Below are 20,484 nucleotides of genomic sequence, written 5' to 3'. Positions count from 1 at the left end.
TGGGGAGAGATGTGATATGGATGGAACCTATGTCGATGGAAAATTCGTAGGACATTTGCCTGACTCACGCTACATCCTCATGCGATTGCGCGGGAGATAACGTGCGAATAGCTGCAAAAGCTGTAAGAACATTAATTTCCCTCTCTTTCGTCGTCACTTGTTTCCTCCTGTCACATTGTCTAGCTATTACATACCACTTTTACGTAACTTGTTGAAGAGGCTGACAAATAAGTGCTGAGATGGCTGACGTTTATTAGGATATCTTGCCGTGTACACTGTACAAGAACGAACTACATTCTTCCTACATTCTCCATACTCTACGAGCATATCGTCTTTTTATGCATTGGTAAGTCTCATCGTCCACGGACGACCTACTGCTTCGACTGTCACACACTGACTAGCCGGTCGTAATGCACTCAAGGAACATACACGCTCACTGTACGCAAACATAACAACATCGTACTTAACAAGTACGTGGGTTGAATGGCACAAACAAGTGTCTGTGTGGAAACAGTGGAAAACACGATATCACGTAAACGAGTCACACTAGAATCCTGAGAATCCTGCAATAAACTCCACTGACAATCTAATTTACCCTCATTTTAGTTTGTTAATGTCAATAGGCATTGTTCCATTTAAAAAGTGTATATTTGCACAAACATACTCATTTCACGTATTATTATAACCTTTTTATTGACTACTAATATGAGCCCCTGACTATCAGTCCATTTTGCAAAAACCGCACATCAATAGCACTTTCCATTTCTGCAAAATTTGTGGAGCAAGTTTTAGATGATTCACCCTGTACATGTTGATTTCTCAAAACTTGTATTGCTGTTTTTCTGGAATAACTCTTAAAGATGCTGAAGAATCTGAAAACCCACAGAGTTTGGCCTATTCGTGTTCTGTGGTATTTTTCTCGTAGCGCTATTAGTTCAGTAATGTTTGTAGTAGTTCTTGTTGTTGTTGTGGCCTTAAGTTCAAAGACTGGTGAAGCGTTAATGCTCACTGGGACCATACATTCGATAAGTCACACATGACCCCCGCCCGTTCTAAATGGTATCTCAATAAGCTCAGTACTCGTTCGCTGGGTGTGGGCTTGGCGCACACAGCCTTCCTGAGCGGAATACTACAGTCTTCCTGTAATTGCAGGCTCCGGAAACGCTTCAGCGACCATCGTGTAGCGTGGCAGTGGAACTTCGTGTATCACAGGGAACGGAAATCTTCGTTTCAACCCCCGGATAGCGAGGATGATCTCCACCTATCCCAAGTTGTACACACCAGTGGGACGAATGCCTGTTCAGGTGGAACAGTCGTTAGCAGGCAACCTCCGGGGAACGTGCCAAACCTCAGTTGGACAAGGCTTCCACAGACAGGTGGAGCTCTGTCTGGTTGGACCCATATTTTCCTAGCGGTTCGTGGGACTGAGATGGAAACCTCGAACTTCTCTCTAAACTTTAGGTGGAATGGGTATGGTGCTGGTGGGAATCAACACTAAAACTAACAAGAGGGCTTGTGGCGTCAGTCCTCCTGACATAGGAATTAATTCAAAGACTTCTGTTCTTAGTACCAGCGAACATGCTGCTAGTCAGAATGTGTTTTTAATAGTTAAAAGGAAAATTTTACCTTTCTACATTCAAATTTTGTAGAGGGCATTGCTGCACTTTAAAATCTCTAAAGCGAATGTTAGTCTAAACTTTCAGTTCTCAACAAGCAACGAGACTTCAGAAAGCTGAATGCCTTGCCAAATATTCAGTCTAAATGGAATGCCTTGAACTGCAGCAGAGGTGTTGTCATGCAGGTATCTTGTAGATATTAAATCTGCGGCTTTATGAACACAAGCCCATGCGCTGTTTTCAATGTCAGCACTTTGGACACATCACTCTAGCATGTGAGGGAGCAAACATTTGTGGCAAATGTGATACAGCTGCCCAAGACAGCGGCATTTGTTCCTTCCCTCCACAGTGTGTAAACTGCTCTGGGTATCACACTGTCTGAAGTAGAGACTGCAGCGTCTACCTTAAAAAAAAAACAAAACAAAAAGGTACATCACTTCAAAACATCGAAGCACTTCCCCTACGGTGATGCCAAAAAGCTTATGAGGCCTTGCAGCCTCCCACATTTACCACATCTTTAGCTTCAACTCTTGAAAAGCGAACTCCAGCAGTCGATGCCTCTAAACAAATCGAGACTGCTAGTGTCCACACAGCTACCTGCATTTCTTAGTGCACTTGCAAAGGTGCTATTATTTTGGAACCTACATCTCCTCCAGAATATCGGAAAAAGCCATGGCTGTGAACACTGGGGAGCTCCTGGTACATCCAAAGGCAGAGTCCAGTAAAAAGACTAGCACTGCCACTACTACTGTTGCAGTCATTCCTATAAAGCCTTCTTAGGCAAACAAACCAAATGAGAAGTGTCAACTGCAGATAAACACAGGTCAAACCATCTCGACCTTAATCTATCTGACAGTTCTCACGATTCTGCTTTGAAGCCAACGGAATATGAGGGGCGCCTAGGTCAGCAATACAGCCACCAGACTAAATCACCATCTGCAGCATGATCCCCACCCTGATGAGAGACAGTGTGTAAGAAAAATCTCACCGATGAAATCGCTCTCATACTGCAGTGGAACATCTGTGGTTTAAAGACACATACGGAGAAAAATGGCTCTGAGCTCTATGGGACTTAACATCTATGGTCATCAGTCCCCTAGAACTTAGAACTACGTAAACCTAAATAACCTAAGGACATCACACAACACCCAGTCATCACGAGGCAGAGAAAATCCCTGACCCCGCCGGGAATCAAACCCGGGAACCAGGGCGCGGGAAAAGAGAACGCTACGGCACGACCACGAGATGCGGACTCTCATACGGAGGAACTGAACTTACTAGTCCAGAAGTGTCCCCTGTGCTTGTGTTTAAGGGAACACATTTTAAACTTACTGATGCCCCTACAGGGCTATCCCCTCAACCACAGCGATGACGTTACTGGTGACAGGGTCAATGGAGGGGTGACTGTGTTCATCGATAACACACACCGTTCGTGGTTACTGTCTTGCAAGCAGCTGCAGTTGTTCATGTGAATAAGAGGATCACAGTTTGCTCATTGTATTTAGCTCCACAAGATCCAATAGACTCCAAGGCTCTCACGGGCCTTATAGAACTACTCCCTCGGCTATTTCTCCTACTGGAAGACTGCACAGTGGGAAGTAACTGATGAACTTCATTCCAGTGACCACTTTTCATTGTGGATTCACCTATTTGACTGAGAAATACTTGAAAGGAACACTCTGAAATGGACCATCAACAAAACTATCTGGATGCTGTTTATCCAGTTGGCTGTGTTTGAATATCGAGGCAGCATCCAGCAAAGGACATCACACGTGTGATCCACCATGCCGCTAACTTATCCATCCTGAGCCGGCCGGAGTGGCCGAGCGGTTCTAGGCGCTTCAGTCTGGAACCGCGCCACCGCTACAGTCGCAGGTTCGAATCCTGCCTCGGGCATGGATGTGTGTGATGTCCTTAGGTTATTTAGGTTTAAGTAGTTCTAAGTTCTAGGGAACTGATGACCTCAGCAGTTAAGTCCCATAGTGCTCAGAGCAATTTGAACCTTATCCATCCTGAAGTTGTCAGGTCATTTCAAAGGCAGCCTATCTTGGAGGACTGATGCATACTGATCAGCAATCTGGGTATGGTTTGTGGTACTGTGACGGTTTAAGTGCCACTCGACAGAAGAAACCCTTGTAGCGTTTCGAGTTGTGAGAGCCAGACCTGGACACTTAATCAAGGAGAGCTCTCACTCGCTCCACTTGTTGTACAAGAGTATGGGAAGCTACCAACAATAGTTCCAGTAAATGCAGTCGTTTACCAATAGCATCGGTGCTGAAGCAGAGGTATCTCCAAACTACAAATGGATACATCGCTGAGAGAATGGCAGAGCATTTTTCAAGGATTGGTACAAGTGCCAGCCAGGATGTAGCATTTAGTTGCTGCTGTGCGGCCACGGAGAGAGGCGAGTTGGACTTCAAGAGCCAACAATCCTGTCTTACGAGTCTCCTTTCTCCATGTGGGAGCTGGATTCGGCAGAGCGCTTGTGATACTCGCCCAGTCACGACAAAATCTAGTACTGCATGCTGCAACATTTGCAAGCAGCGTCTCGCATGTTTTAATTCGATGTACCACACAGGACACATTCCCAACTCGTGGAGAGAGGCAACTTTGATATCTCTCCGTAAACCAGGAAAGACAGAACGTGTCCGAGTAGTTCCCAGATCAGCACTTTAGTGAATTGTGCTGGAAAGACATTGGAGTGAGTGGTCCTTAACCTCTCTCAGTATGGATTAAGGACATGTCGCTCCATTGTCGACAGCCTGAGCATGCTAGAGGCGACTGTCCAGCAGGCTTTCCTACATAAACGGCATTGTACAGGTATGCTCTTCGACATCAGTAAGGCGTATGACGTGACCATCATTCTCGGAAAGCTCCACCAATGAAGCTTTCGTGCCCACATCCCCATCGTCATTCGGTTATTCTTATCAACGCATTTTTTTCGGGTATCGAGTTGGCGACGTGCGGTCGTATAGTCCTGAGCGGGAGAATGGTGTTCCCCAGGGAAGTGTTTTAAGTGTTACATTCTTTGCCGTAGCTGTAAACAGCAAACATCTACATAAGGAGTCCTGTACAGTGTTCCTTATTTCTGAATGACTTTGCAGTTCTGTGTTCAAAATGGTTCAAATGGCTCTGAGCAATATGGGACTTAACAACTGAGGTCATCAGTCCCCTGGAATTTAGAACTACCGAGTGACCAAAAAGTAAGTATAAATTTGAAAACTGAATAAACCACGGAATAATGTAGATAGAGAGGTACAAATTGACACACATGCTTCGAATGACATGGGGTTTTATTAGAACCAAAAAAATACAAACGTTCAAAAAATGTCTGACAGATGGTGCTTCATCTGGTCAGAATAGCGAGGAATAATGTTGTGAACAGCACTGTAAAGCATGTCCGGAGTTATGGTGAGGCATTGGCGTCGGATGTTGTCTTTCAGCATCCCTAGAGATGTCGGTCGATCACGATACACTTGTGACTTCAGGTAACACCAAAGCCAATAACCGCACGGACTGAGGTCTGGGGACCTGGGATGCCAAGCATGACGAAAGTGGCGGTTGAGCACACGATCATCACCAAACAACGCGCGCAAGAGATCTTTCACGCGTCTAGCAATACTTTGTTGTTTTTTTTTTGTTCTAATAAAACCCCTTGTCATTCCAAGCATGTGTGTCAATTTTTACCTCTCAATCTACATTATTCCGTGGTTTATTAAGTTTTCAAATTTATACTGCCTTTTGATCACCCGGTACTTAAACCTAACTAACCTAAGACATCACACATCCATGTCCGAGGCAGGATTCGAACCTGCGACCCTAGTGGTCGCGCAGTTCCAGACTGAAGCACCTAGAACCGCTCGGCCACTACGGCCGGCAGTTCTGTGCTCCTCTTCCAATAATTTGCAGCCACTAGTCAGTTGAAATTTATAGTACAGATGTTAGAGGAGTAGGCTGCGGAGTCGTGAGTCAGTTTCCTCCAGATAAGTGTGTGTATGTGTGTGTGTGTGTGTGTGTGTATGTGTATGTGTATGTGTATGTGTATGTTTGTGTGAGTGTGGGTGGGGGCGGGGGAGGGGTTCATTGGAATCGTTCTCATCGTATTTTTAATCTATGTGAGGGACACCATTCTCGGTTTCTAGGGCTCATTCTTTGCTCCAAACCGTCGAAGTTACCACACATGAAGGGTAGGACACAGGGAACACTGGACATCTTAAACTGTCTTTAATCACAGGCTCTGGGGCTTGAGCAGGGCACTTCTGCTCCAGTGTTACAGGGCTTTCGTGCGATCGCGATGCACAGTGTACGAATCAGCGAGAACTTCTTACCTGAAAATCATCGACGCTATCCACCATGAGGAGCTCAGGCTGGCCACGGGGTCTTACAGGACCAGGCACATACCCAGATTCTTTTCGGAGGTTGGAGAGTCGCCACTCACCACCCGGTGATTTTTAATCCTTTTATGCAATCTGCAGCTTGTATCCTAAAATTTTGGGGCGACTTTTTTAATGTGTTATCACGGTGACCAGCTCATTCGTGTTTTTTGTAAGTGATCAGCCAGACACATTTCTGTGAATCTGTTTTAATTGACAGCTTTAGAACATCTGGCCATTTTAACACGATCTTACAAGATGTGAGGTTAGTGTGATTGTGCGGGTGATCAGGGGGTGAGATTGGGAGAGAATGATTGCAATTTTATCTCAGATTGCTTCTTACTTCTTGTTTTAACAACATTCAGTTTTATCTCAGATTGCTTCTTACTTCTTGTTTTAACAACATTTGTTTACCCTCCATACTGCCTTCCGTTAACGTAATGACGATTTCTTGATGCATCACGATGTTCTGTCAGCCGACCCATTCTTTTAGTCAAGTTGTGCCTCAAATATATTTTCCTCTCAGTACCTCCTCATTTTTTGTTCGATCCACCCACCTAATCTTCAGTATTTTTCTACTGCACCACATTTCAAAAGCTTATATTATGTTCTTGTTTGAAATGTTTATAATCCATGTTTTCGTTTTGTACTACATTCCAAATACCTTCAGAAAAGACTTTGTAACTTTTAAATTTATGTGCGATGTTAACAAAGGTCTCTCTTTCAGAACCACTTTTATTGCTATTGGCAGCTGGTTTTTTATATCCTGTCTACGTCACGCCATCGTCAGGTATTTGTACCCCCACATGACAAAACTCGTCGACTACTTTTAGTATCCTATTTCCTTATCTATTTTTATCAACATCACCTGATTTAAGTCTATTACATTCGTTTACACTTGTTGTACGTTTATTATTGTTCGTTCTACGACTTCTTTCAATACATTACACACTACTGGCCATTAAAATTGCTACACCACGAAGAGGGCGTGCTACAGACGCGAAATTTAACCGACAGGAAGAAGATGCCGTGATATGCAAATGATTAGCTTTTCAGGGCATTCACACAAGGTTGGCGCAGGTGGCGACGCCTACAACGTGCTGACATGAGGAAAGTTTCCAACCGATTTCTCATACACAAACAGCAGTTCACCGGAATTACCTGGTAAAGCATTGTTGTCATGCCTCATGTAAGGAGGAGAAATGTTTACCATCACGTTTCCGACTTTGATAAAGGTCGGATTGTAGCCTATCGCGATTGCGGTTTATCGTATCGCGACACTGCTGCTCGCGTTGGTCGAGATCCAATGACTGTTAGTGGAATATGGAATCGGTGGGTTCAGGAGGATAATACGGAACGCCGTGCTGGATCCCAACAGCCTCGTATCACTAGCAGTCGAGATGACAGGCATCTTATCCGCATGGCTGTAACGGATCGTGCAGCCGCTTCTCGATCCCTGAGTCAACAGATGGGGACGTTTGCAAGACAAAAACCATCTGCACGAACAGGTTGACGACGTTTGCAGCAGCATGGACTATCAGCTCAGAGACCGAGACTGCGGTTACCCTTGACGCTGCATCACAGACTGGAGCGCCTGCGATGGTGTACTCAACGACGAACCTGGGTGCACGACTGGCAAAAGTCATTTTTTCGGTTGAATCCAGGTTCTGTTTACAGCATCATGATGGTCGCATCCGTGTTTGGCGACATGGCGGTGAACGCACATTGGAAGCGTGTATTCGTCATCGCCATACTGGCGTATCACCCGGCGTGATGATATGGGGTGCTATTGGTTACACGTCTCGGTCACCTCTTGTTCGCATTGACGGCACTTTGAACAGTGGACGTTACATTTCAGATGTGTTACGACCCGCGGCTCTGCCCTTCATTCGATCCCTGCGAAACCCTATATTTCGCAGGATAATGCACGACCGCATATTGCAGGTCCTGTACGGGCCTTTCTGGATACAGAAAATGTTCGACTGCTGCCCTGGTCAGCACATTCTCCAGCTCTCTCACTAACTGAAATCTTCTGGTCAATGGTGGCCGAGCAACTGGCTCGTCACAATACGCCATTCTTGATGAAGTGTGGTATCGTGTTGAGGCTGAATGGGCAGCTGTACCTATACACGCCATCTAAGCTCTGTTTGATTCCAATGCCCAGGCGTATCAAGGCCGTTATTACGGCCAGAGGTGGTTGTTCTGGGTACTGATTTTTCAGGATCTATGCACCCAAATTACGTGAAAATGTAATCAGATGTCAGTTATAGTATAATATAGTTGTCCAATGAATACCCGTGTATCATCTGCATTTCTTCTTGGTGTAGCAATTTTAATGGCCAGTAGTGTACTATACGTTCTTCGAATTTCTTTGTCGTCTCTGAGAGATTTATAGTGTCACTGACAAAACTCAAAGTTTTTATTTCTTCTCCCTAAACTTTAATTTTTCCTAGGTTTCCTTCATCGTGTGCTAAGTGCACAGACTACGTATTGTCGGGAAGAGACTACAGGCTTTGCCGGCCGGTGTGGCCGAGCGGTTCTAGGCGCTTCAGTCTGGAACCGCGCGTCCGCTACGATCGCAGGTTCGAATCCTGCCTCGGGCACGGATGTGTGTGACGTACTTAGCTTAGTTAGGTTTAAGTAGTTCTAAGTTCTAGGGGACTGATGACCTCAGATGTTAAGTCCCATAGTGCTCAGAGCCATTTGAAGCATTTTTGAACTACAGGCTTTTCTCAATCAGTTCTTAACTATATTTTCTTTTTCATGTGCTTCGACTCTTACAACTGTAGTCTGCTTTCTGTGCAAGTTGTAGAAAATTTTTCGCCTCCTGTATTTTATCCATGGTACCTTCAGAATTCCACAGTGTGTATTCCAGCTAGAATTGTGAATAGCTTTTTCTAGATATAGGTTTGCATTTCTTATCTGTCTTCTAAGGTAAGTCGTAGGTTAATAATGCCTCACGTGTTCGTACTGCTGTTCTCTGAGGTTTGCTTCTACCAGTTGCCCCTTCTCCAGTAAATAATTCGTTTTAGTATTTTGACTCCATGACTTATTAAAGTAATGGTTCGGTAATACTCACATCTGTCGCACCTGCCTTTTTTAGAATAGGAAGTATTACATTCTTCTTGAAGTCTGATTCATACCTTTTGCATATCAGATGGAAGAGCTTCGTCATAGCTGGCTCTCCCAAGGCTGTCAGTAGTTATGATGGAATGTCATCTACTCCAGGGGTCTTGTTTCGATTTAGCTCTTTCATTGCTTTGTCAGATTCTTTTCGCAGTATCATGTCTGTCATTTCATCTTCATCTACTTTCTCTACCCTTTCTACAATGGTGACTTTAAGTTCATTTCCCTTGTATAAAGCCTCTGTATGTTCCATGCATCTTTCAGCTTCCCCTTCTTTGGTTAGTTTCGGATTTTCATCTGAGTTTTTGATGTTCATACGGTTGTTTCTCTTCTCTCCAAAGATCTTCTTAATTTTCCTTTGGGCGCTATCCGTTTTTCCCCTAGTCTCGCATTCTTCTATAATCTTTGCATTTGTCTTCCGGTCATTCCTGCTTTGCATTTTCCACATTCTGTCAGTCTCAATTTTAGATATTATTTGCTATAGTTTTATATTTTATCCGTTGACCAGTTACATTTAATATCTCGTGCGTCATCCAAAGATTTCTGCTGGGCCTCGCCTTTTGCCTGTGGTAGTGGTAAGGCCTTATAGGACCAAACTGCTGAGGACATCGCTCCCTAACCCTACACACTACTTAATCTAACTTAAACTAACTTACGCTATGGACAACAGACACATCCATGCCTGAGGGAGGACTCGAACGTCCGACGGGGAGAGCCGCACGGACCGTGACAAGGCGCCTTAGACCGCACGGCTACCCCGCGCGGCGCCTTTTGCCTGTTTGACCCTCTGCTGCCTTCACTATTTCTTTTCTTTAAGATACCCATTTGTCTTCTGTTGTATTTCTTTCCACTGGTTCAGTCAATCGTTTTGTAATGCTACGTCTGAAACTATCCCTAACTAGTGATTCTTTCGATTTATCCAAGCCTCATCCCCTTTGTTCCTCCCTTTTTGTGATTGCTTCAGTTTTAACCTGCAGTTCATAAGCAATTAATTATGATCAGAGTCCATATCTGCACCTGTAAATGCTTTGCAGTTCAAAATCTGGTTTCAAAATCCTTGTCTTATTATCTGAATCTATCTGAAACTTACGTATATTACTAGATATTCTCTACGTACACAACCTTGTTACATGAGATTTAAGCCTCGTAATATCAACGATTGCGGACCATGCAGAATTCTTCTACGAGGCTTTCGCCTATTTTTCCTTTTCGTCCTCTTCCTACCATTGAATTCCCCCACTATAACTAAACTTGGTTACCCGTAACTATCTGAATAATTTATTTTCTCAAATCGTACATTCTTTTTTAATGTCTTCATCATCTGCGGAACTAGTGCGCATGTTACTACAAACTTGATCACTGTAGAGGGCGCTGACTTTTATACAGGTGGCCACGCGGTTGTAGGCGCTGCAGTCCGGAACCGCGTGACTGCTACGGTCACAGGTTCGAATCCTGCCTCGACCATGGATGTGTGTGATGTCCTTAGGTTAGTTCGGTTTAAGTAGCTCTGAGTTATAGGGGTTAGAAGCTAGATTAAGGAAAGGCAAACCTACGTTTCTAGCATTTGTAGACTTAGAGAAAGCTTTAGACGATGTTGACTGGAATACTCTCTTTCAAATTCTGAAGGTGGCAGGGGTAAAATATAGGGAGCGAAAGGCTATTTACAATTTGTATAGAAACCAAATGGCAGTTATAAGAGTTGAGGGGCATGAAAGGGAAGCAGTGGTTGGGAAGGGAGTGAGACAGGATTGTAGCCTCTCCCCGATGTTATTCAATCTGTATATTGAGCAAGCAGTGAAGGAAACAAAAGAAAAATTCGGAGTAGGTATTAAAATCCATGGAGAAGAAATAAAAACTTTGAGGTTCGCCGACGACATTGTAATTCTGTCAGAGACAGCAAAGAACTTGGAAGAGCAGTTGAACGGAATGGACAGTGTCTTGAAAGGAGGATATAAGATGAACATCAACATAAGCAAAACGAGGATAATGGAATGTAGTCGAATTAAATCGTTTGTTAGGAAGTCGTTTCCGAAAGTATTTGTATGGAGTGTAGCCATGTATGGAAGTGAAACATGGACGATAAATATTTTAGACAAGAAGAGAATAGAAGCTTTTGAAATGTGGTGCTACAGAAGAATGCTGAAGATTAGATGGGTAGATCACATAACTAATGAGGAGGTGTTGAATAGGATTGGGGAGAAGAAAAGTTTGTGGCACAAATTGACTAGAAGAAGGGATCGGTTGTTAGGACATGTTCTGACGCATCAAGGGACCATCAATTTAGTATTGGAGGGCAGAGTGGAGGGTAGAAATTGTAGAGGGAGACCAAGAGATGAATACACCAAGCAGATTCAGAAGGATGTAGGTTGCAGTAGGTACTGGGAGATGAAGAAGCTTGCGCAGGATAGAGTAGCATGGACAGCTGCATCAAACCAGTCTCAGGACTGAAGACCACAACAATAACAACAAGTTCTAGGTGACTGATGACCTCAGATGTTAAGTCCCATAGTGCTCAGACATTTTTTTTTTGTATACAGGGTGATTCAAAAGTAACTGTAAACACTTCGTGGATGTAATGTATGCATCAAAATATGAAGAAAACGTTCAATAAAGTTTTGTCTGAAATTGCTTTATTTCAGAGTTATGCAGTAGAATAGGGATCACAAGTGTAACACAAACAAAATAACATGAATTCTATTCAGAAAGAACTCATAATTCAACGCAACTACGTACTGTGCGTTTACCCTAGGCTCTGTTCAATATGATGCCCATGTAGACGAAGACAGTGACATGCTCGACATATTTCCGCTCACGTAATGCTGCAGGCTCCTTTCACCTTATTCCGCACAGTTGCAAAGCTATTTTCAGTTCGTTGCTGTAGTTGTGCTACATTCTCAGTTGCAACGCCATACACGAGCTCCAATGATAGAAGCCCAGGGGTTAAGACCCAGAGATATGGCGGGCCAAGCAGAGATACAGCTAACGTATAGTAAAATAACACGCTTTTCATTTAGGTATAGAAATTTATACTTAAAAAACTGTGACATGTGTGGATTACTATCAATCATTTGTAATAAAACATGTTTTGTGTACTTCTTGTTCAGTTTCATTCTTCGGACAATACACGTTTTAAACTCATCCAGTCAATTATAACAAAAATTGCAATTTTAGGATCTTGGCCCTCCAAAGTTATGCGTTCTGGTACCTATAGATTCCTTGAAGTTACAGTTAGTACATTCGTAACAAGGGCCATCGTAAACGACGTGACTTAACGACTATGATTGCGACTATTCCGAATCCACTAATCGCAACTTCATGTAAGTTATAATCGTAGATGCCAAAATAAATTCCTTCCTTTAATCACACTAAAGTCCGTAACGATATTATGCTGGTAAGTAAAACTAATGATACTGTAACCTTCTAAGCAGCTTAGTAGCAATAATGAGACATCCACAACTGTTTCTTGGATTGTTCATGGTAAAGAAAATCCATTCCAGCCTTAACGTCACTTCTAATCTTAAATATTTTAGTTCAGTGTCCATGTAGCTTCCATTACTTGTTACTGTAGCCCTGAAGATAGGACTAGTGTCCTGAAACCCGGGTATTGTACATGCTTTAATAGAAACAAAATAACTTTGAGATTACAACTACAGCGGGTTTAATTCGCCATGAACAGTTATTAACAACAGTTTAATGTGGAATGGATCTGCAGTTTTCATGTAATTATTAAATAAGGCAATTACTTCAAGAATGAATTTTCATTCTACAGCGGAGTGGGCGCTGATCTGAAACTTCCTGACAGATTAAAACTATGTGCCTGGCCAGGTCCCGAACTTGGGACTTTCTGGTTTGAAAGGTAGGTGATGGCGTATTACCTGTAATAAAGCTGTAATGGAGAGTTATGAGTTGTGCTTGGATAGCTCAGTCGGTGGAGCACTAGCCCGCGAAAGGCCAAAGGTCTCAGGTTCGAGTCCCAGTCAGGCACATAGTTTTAATCTGCCAGTAAGTTAATGGTAATTACTACTTATGATCGACATTTTTGTTGTATTGGTTTTATTTTCAGTACTACAATCGCAAGAAGTTATTTTTTCCCAGCTGCAAGCGGTAATTACCATTTTTAATAATAAAGATTTTTTTTCCTGTGGCCTGTGCTGTTGACAGACTTTCGGATGACGTTTTAAGCCTGCCACCGGCTTTAAAGGTATAATTTTTCCAGCGTATCGAGGGTAGATTGAAGTCACCACCGACTATAGTTGTATGAGTGGGGTACCCACTTGAAATGAGACTGAAGTTTTCTTGGAACTGTTTTCATGTAATTATTAAATAAGGCACTTACTTCAAGAATGAATTTTCATTCTACAGCGGAGTGGGCGCTGATCTGAAACTTCCTGACAGATTAAAACTATGTGCCTGGCCAATTAATACTTTAGTCCAATTGACAAGTATAGCCTCTAACCATACTATTTCGCAGGAACTATGTACTTCAATTTCACTATAAGGTAAACTACTTCTGACGGCAATAAATACTCCACCACCAATTGTATTTAATCTATCCCTTCTGAACACTGTTAGATGGTTTGAAAAAAATTCGGCTGAACTTATTTCCGGCTTTAGCCAGCTTTCCGTACCCATAACTATTTGAGCTTCTATTAGGACAACACACTACCAGTCCCGAGCTGAGAAATTCCGCAGTCTGGCCGGGAATTGAACGGAAGGCCCCGTGATTCAAAGTCAGCAACGTTAATCACAAGACCACGAGCTGCTGAAATTTGCGTACAAGGCTCACTTCCAGTGAACTGTACATTTTATCAAAACACGTAGAACAGAAGTTTGAGTTTTTGAAGTGCAAAAAGAATTATTTCACCTTCAGTAGCTTCACGTAGAAGATTCTTCTTGGTTTCCCATCGCCTTTCTTTCCTCCCCTGCCGGCCGAAGTGGCCGTGCGGTTAAAGGCGCTGCAGTCTGGAACCGCAAGACCGCTACGGTCGCAGGTTCGAATCCTGCCTCGGGCATGGATGTTTGTGATGTCCTTAGGTTAGTAAGGTTTAACTAGTTCTAAGTTCTAGGGGACTAATGACCTCAGCAGTTGAGTCCCATAGTGCTCAGAGCCATTTGAACCATTTTTCCTCCCCTCTGAAATTTGGTAGTATTTATTCGAAAGTATAACCGCTAAGCAGAATAGTTGCTAAGTAGAGTCAGTTCATTTACGCATTGTGATTCCGCTGATGCTGTTTGATTTGGTTAGGCATTATTGGTATCTGGGCTTATTTCTGTGTAGGTATTTTTTCTTTCTCTCTGAATATTTATTTGCCACTGACATATCAAAAAGTTTCGAGACCCTTTTTTTAATTATATGTAACAGGGAACTCAAAATGTTCTAATATAATAATAAAATCATCTTTTAATATTGCTACTTTTAAACATGTACATTTAGTGCGAACAATAAATTCACGGATCAAATAGATGTACTATATGAATTGGTTTCTCACAGGTATTGCCTTTCATTTATCGCTGCATTGGATCCAAGCACCTTCCGTTTACTGGGAACACAATTATACACCTGGACTCTCATCCGGACATGCTGATTCCAAAATCAATGCCTGCAGACACTGTCTGGGACAAATATAAACTATTCAGGTAAGTATTATTTAGTTGATAATGTTAAATCCTACTCTTTCTAGCAGACCGCACCATATGTTTAGGGTAATTTTCGCATGACGGCGTAACTGTTCAAGTATTCGAAAAGTATCCACTTCATTTTATGTTGTCCCTTCATTTCGTGTTGCACTCTTATATATTTTACGGTTGTTACTCTTTACATTGATTCATCGGTGTGATCCAACATTAATGGATTTCTGCGCCGTTTAGCAAAATAAATTACGTTTTTTCCGTTTAGGGAAATTTGCAGTATTCTTTTCCTGGGCTTTTCTGTGTTTCCTTATTTTATCAATCAGTTTAAATATTCTATCATCCACAGTTTATTCACAGGTATCCTTCTTATACCTATGTTTGTCAGTCTAACTTCTGTGATACTATTTTTAGGGATTGAAATAAAAGTGCACCGAAATGAAATTAATGTGTCTATGAAGACAAATGCAGACAATAGTGAGAGTGAAACGATGAGTCAGGTTAGAAAATTTGTTGAGGTACTTAAGACGATTGCTCGGTGTAAGTAGGAAATTCGGGACCGAAGTCCGATGGAGCAAAGCATTTTAATTGTCACTGCATATTCTTTACATTTGACGTCTTACAGTCCAATATCTGAGTTCGGAACATCTGTCCCATTATGATGTAACCCAGTCTCTCATAGTATTTTCCAAGTTTGTTTCCTTCTCTTGTGATGGTGAACAGTGTGCTTTCTATTTCTGTCGACCCTTCCTCGCAATTTCAGTTCTGCTAGGAGTAGGCAAGCAAGGTATGCAGGAAAACTTATGTGCAGCTATAACTCTTGGTGAAAGATTGCAGCTGGGAAAGGGGGTCGTGAGAAGCGTGTGGATATATTGTGAGCTTTACGAGGATTTCCCGTGGAAGACCATAATTCGTGTTAGAGTCCCAGTTCAAGCGTCCAGTTTTAAGCTCACGGGAAGTTTCATATTAGCGGCATGGGAGCTGATTTAGCAAACACAATTTGCTGCCATGACCCTGTTGAATGAGACCACTGGCAATTGTCGAATGTGTAAACATTCACTTGTAGATTGATATTGATACATACAGTGAACAATGCTGTTAGGAGACGCCTGAGATGTGTTATTTGTGTGAGCATAATCGTAAAGGAGCAGTTGGCTGACTTGAAGTGGGCCGAATCGCCACCACTGTTGGGAGTCGCTTTGATTGCAGTGAGTGTGATACCACGGTTGAAGAAAGAAAGCATACAGAGACGGGGAAAAGTAAAAGAAACATTTATCTAATATGGGGAGGGCCACATTCGGCAAGCGAAGGAGTCTGAAACGTCCTTCGGATTGGTGTTTCTAAATCCTGTTCAACTGTAATTGTAATCTTACATTATTTACCACAAAGAAACATGAGTTTCCCCGGAGATGGTAGAGACGTGTAACAACAGACTCGCCAAATAGGTTGAAACCTCTTCGCAACCACTTGGTGTACAAGAGGTTTGCTGTAGCAGCTCTACCATGGTTGTTCTGTTCATGTACTTCTCTGTGTACGTATACGAAATTCATCTGCCACTTTAGTTGCAGCGGTTATAACACTGCCGGCTGCTATTAAATTAGCAGTACACCGATAATGTTACTCGTGTGACAGGAATTCGATTTGATTGTGTGTGTGTGTATAATGGGTAAGATATCTATTTTCGTTTCTCGGAATATTGCTATTGAAAGAGAGCAACAGCAGAATGAACGGGATTCGAACCAAGATTCTATTAGTTATAAATTAACTGCAATTACCTACAAGGAAACGGTTGCCAGCCTGTTTAGGTAAAGTTGTATTACGTACTAACACCGCTTGTAAAGAAAACTAGCTACTAGTTGATACTGAAATTCTGTTTTGCAAATAAGACACAAGGCAGTAACGTAATCTAACACGCAGTGTAACAGTGGTTTGGCATGAACGGCACAGAAGTAATATTAAATGTTTTTGACAGCAACTGGCTCCAGTAACACTATCTATATATTAGCTATATATGCATGAAAATATAAACACTATTACTTACAAAGGTGTACAGTAATTATATCTTGGCCGGCCGGGGTGGCCGTGCGGTTCTAGGCGCTACAGTCTGGAACCGCGTGACCGCTACGGTCGCAGCTTCGAATCCTGCCTCGGGCACGGATGTGTGTGATGTCCTTAGGTTAGTTAGGTTTAAGTAGTTCTAAGTACTCAGAGCCATTTGAACCAATTGAATTATATCTTGTGCTGGTCCTTCAAGTTCCTAGCTAGTAAACTATGTCTGAATGATCTCAGTCTTATTCATGTAACTTTAATACTGTAATAGAATTTAAGCAAAACGCTTTAGATCATCTCTTTGCAATTGTTTTTCTGTGAAACTTTAACCTATCTTTCGTGGAAAAACACGTGGAGTACTTCAAAAACAAGGCTCACTGAATAATTATGAAATTTACTACTCCTCAAAAGTTTGTTATACAAAATCGTTACTTTTCAGTTCAATAAAATACGATGGTCGGAAACATTGCACCACATGGAAAAGAAACGTACCTCCGTCAATCACTAGAGATTATATATGAATCTTCGACACAAAGTTTAAACAATAAGCATTATTATTCTGATAAGAAACAAAATAACTGGTTCATGCAATTATACAATATCCAGCTGATAATTTGAGACGAAAGTGGTGCCTGTGGCAATCTCTTGTGGCTTCTCAAAAAGGCGGCAACAGTACTCATGGCTCTTGATGTATTCCTGCAAATTCTCTCCTTAGCGTTTGATTTTCGTAATATTGAGTTAACCAGTGCTTGTCATGAATAATAAGTCAAATTGTTTCCACATCTGAGGCTGTATTATATAATCTTTCTGCTCTTCTTGCCTCGTGCAGCACACAGGATGGAAGGAAAACTTTACACGGTAGTCGCTGACTGACCCTTAACAAAAAGAAGCCTTGTAGTTCGACCGCCAATTCTACCTTTTCTATTCTTGCCGTGTGGGTTTCGTTGCAGAAGGACTTCCATCAATGTTTTATGTGATGGCAAACCAAAGTACCCTCTGCATGTACTAGTATTACTAGTAACGTTTCGACACTTTCGTTCCTTTACAGAACACCGCTTTTAAAATTACATTCACAGATTAATTATATGGACATAAAATGGCTCTGAGCACTATAGGACTTAACTTCTGAGGTCATCAGTCCCCTAGAACTTAGAACTACTTAAACCTAACCAACCTAAGGACGTTACACACATCCATGCCCGAGGCAGGATTCGAACCTGCGACCGTAGCGGTTGCGCGGTTCCAGACTGTAGCGCCTAGCACCGCTCGGCCACTCCGGCCGGCTGTATGGACGTAAATAATTAATAAAACATTTATTTCAAAAACATTTCCATCAAAGAACATGGTTGTATTGTATGGAACTGGGGGCCTAGAAAAGACAGAGAGGCTTCGTCGATGCCGTAGCCCTCAGTGGTTCACAACCCCACAACAGGCTACAGCAGTCCACTCACCCCACCGACGCCTCACACCGAACCCAGGATTATTGTGCGATTCGGCCCCCACTGTTCCCCCTCCGCCCCCCCCCCCCCCCTCCCAGGAACGTCTCACACCAGACGAGTGTAACCCCAATGTTTGCGTGATAGAGTAATTATGGTGTACGCGTAGGTGGAGAAAGTGTTTGCGCAGCAATCGCCGACATAGTGTAACTGAGGCGGAATGAGGGGAACCAGCCCGCATTCGCCGAGGCAGATGGAAAACCGCCTTAAAAACCATCTACAGACTGGCCGGCACACCGGACCTCGACACTAATCCGCCGGGCGGATTCGTGCCGGGGACCGACACGCCTTCCCGCCTGGAAAGCAGTGCGTGAGACCGCACGGTTAGCTGGGCGGGCAGAGCTTGGCTACACAAATGTCACGTTAAGTAGAAAAAGGGAAAGAAGACAGCTAAGATAAATATAGGCAGAATTCATAATACACACATAAAAAAAAGTTTTGCATCACCTCGGTTCCGAGAGTTCCAGAACCTATATACAAAACTGGAATAGAGATCAACATAAACATCATTTTCGCCCTTTTTATTGCTTATGAGAACAACACATTGCAAGTTGTACCACCATACAGCGAGACCTTCAGAGGTGGTGGTCCAGATTGCTGCACACCCCGGTAGCTGTAATACCCAGTAGCATGTGCTCTTCCATTGATGCATGCCTTTATTCGTCGTGGCATACTATCCACAAGTTGATCAAGGCACTGTTGCTCCAGATTGTCCCACTCCTCAACGGCGATTCGGCGTAGATCCCTCAAAGTGGTTGGTGGGTCACGTCGTCCATAAACAGCCCTTTTCAATCTATCTCAGGCATGTTTGATAGGGTTCATGTCTGGAGAACTTGCTGGCCACGCTAGTCGAGAGATGTCGTTACCCTGAAGGAAGTCATTCACAAGATGTGCACGATGGGGGCGCGTTTTGTCGTGCATGAGGATGAATGCCTCGCCAATATAGTTGTACTATCAGTCGGAGGGTGGCATTCACGTATCGTACAGCCATTACGGCGCCTTCCATGACCACCAGCCGCATACGTCGGCCCCACGTAATGCCACCCCAAAACAACAGGGAACCTCCACCTTGCTGCACTCGCTGGACAGTGTGTCCAAGGCGTTCAGCCTGACCGTGTTGCCTCCAAACACGTCTCCGACGATTGTCTGGGAGAAGACATATGCGACACTCATCGGTGAAGAGAACGTGGTGCCAATCCTGAGCGGCCCATTCGGCATATTGTTGGGCCCATCTGTACCGCGCTGCATGGTGTCGTGGTTGCAAAGATGGATCTCGCCATAGACGTCGGTTGTGAAGTTACGCATCATGCAGCCTGTTGTGCACAGTTTGTGTCGTAGCACGACGTCCCGTGGCTGCACGAAAAGTATTATTCAACATGATGGCGTTACTGTCAGGGTTCCTTCGAGCCATAATCCATAGGGAGCGGTCATCCACTGCGGTAGTAGCCCTTGGGCGGCCTGAGCGAGGCATGTCATCGACAGTTCCTGTCTCTCTGTATCTCCTCCATGTCCGAACAACATCGTTTTGGTTCACTCCTAGACGACTGGACAATTCCCTTGTTGAGAGACCTTCCTGGCAGAAAGTAACAATGCGGCATGGTTGAACTACAGACAACACGAGCCGTGTACCTCCTTCCTGGTGGAATGACTGGAACTATTCGGCTGTCGGACACCCTCCATCTAATATTCGCTGCCCATGCATTGTTGTTTACATCTTTGGGCGGGTTTAGTGATATCTCTGGACAGTCAAAGGGACTGTGTCTGTGATAAAATATACACAGTCAACGTTTATCTTCAGGAGTTGTGGGAGCCGGGGAGATGCAAAACCTTTTTTGGTGTGTGTAGTATTATACGGTCTCGAGTAACGATCATCAATAATTCCACCATTGCACTTACATTTAGTACACGGGGCTGTCACTTCTCGACGCAGAAGCTGGGCTTCAAGTCGAACTGTGTTTGGATGATAGATACTGATAAGTCATTTCGTGCTATTTTTGCTCTGTGCCAGAGTAAGTGGCGACTGATTGTGTGCTTAGGCAACACATTACCAGATGTTTTCAGTGGGTGTGAGATATGATGAACGTGGTGATCGAGTCTACAGTCGAACACCCTGTGTACCGAGGCAGGACGGGACAGTACGTGCAGATACGGTTTTGCGTTATGCTGTTGTAAGATAACGTCTCGGAGATCTCGGAG

General features: G+C 43.4%; 1 protein-coding gene across 1 annotated transcript in view; it reads left to right on the top strand.

Moving 5' to 3' along the window:
* Positions 1-20,484, top strand: part of LOC124788676 (UPF0489 protein C5orf22 homolog) — a 181,405-nt gene that overhangs the window by 89,089 nt on the left and 71,832 nt on the right. The window contains exon 2 of the mRNA XM_047255958.1: positions 14,607-14,752. Within this exon, the coding sequence (XP_047111914.1) occupies positions 14,607-14,752 (146 nt within the window). The remainder of the gene's footprint in view (positions 1-14,606; positions 14,753-20,484) is intronic.

This window comes from Schistocerca piceifrons, chromosome 3 (assembly GCF_021461385.2).
Source record: "Schistocerca piceifrons isolate TAMUIC-IGC-003096 chromosome 3, iqSchPice1.1, whole genome shotgun sequence".
NCBI classification, from domain to species: Eukaryota; Metazoa; Arthropoda; class Insecta; order Orthoptera; family Acrididae; genus Schistocerca; species Schistocerca piceifrons.
This window is presented reverse-complemented; position numbering and strand designations above follow the sequence as displayed.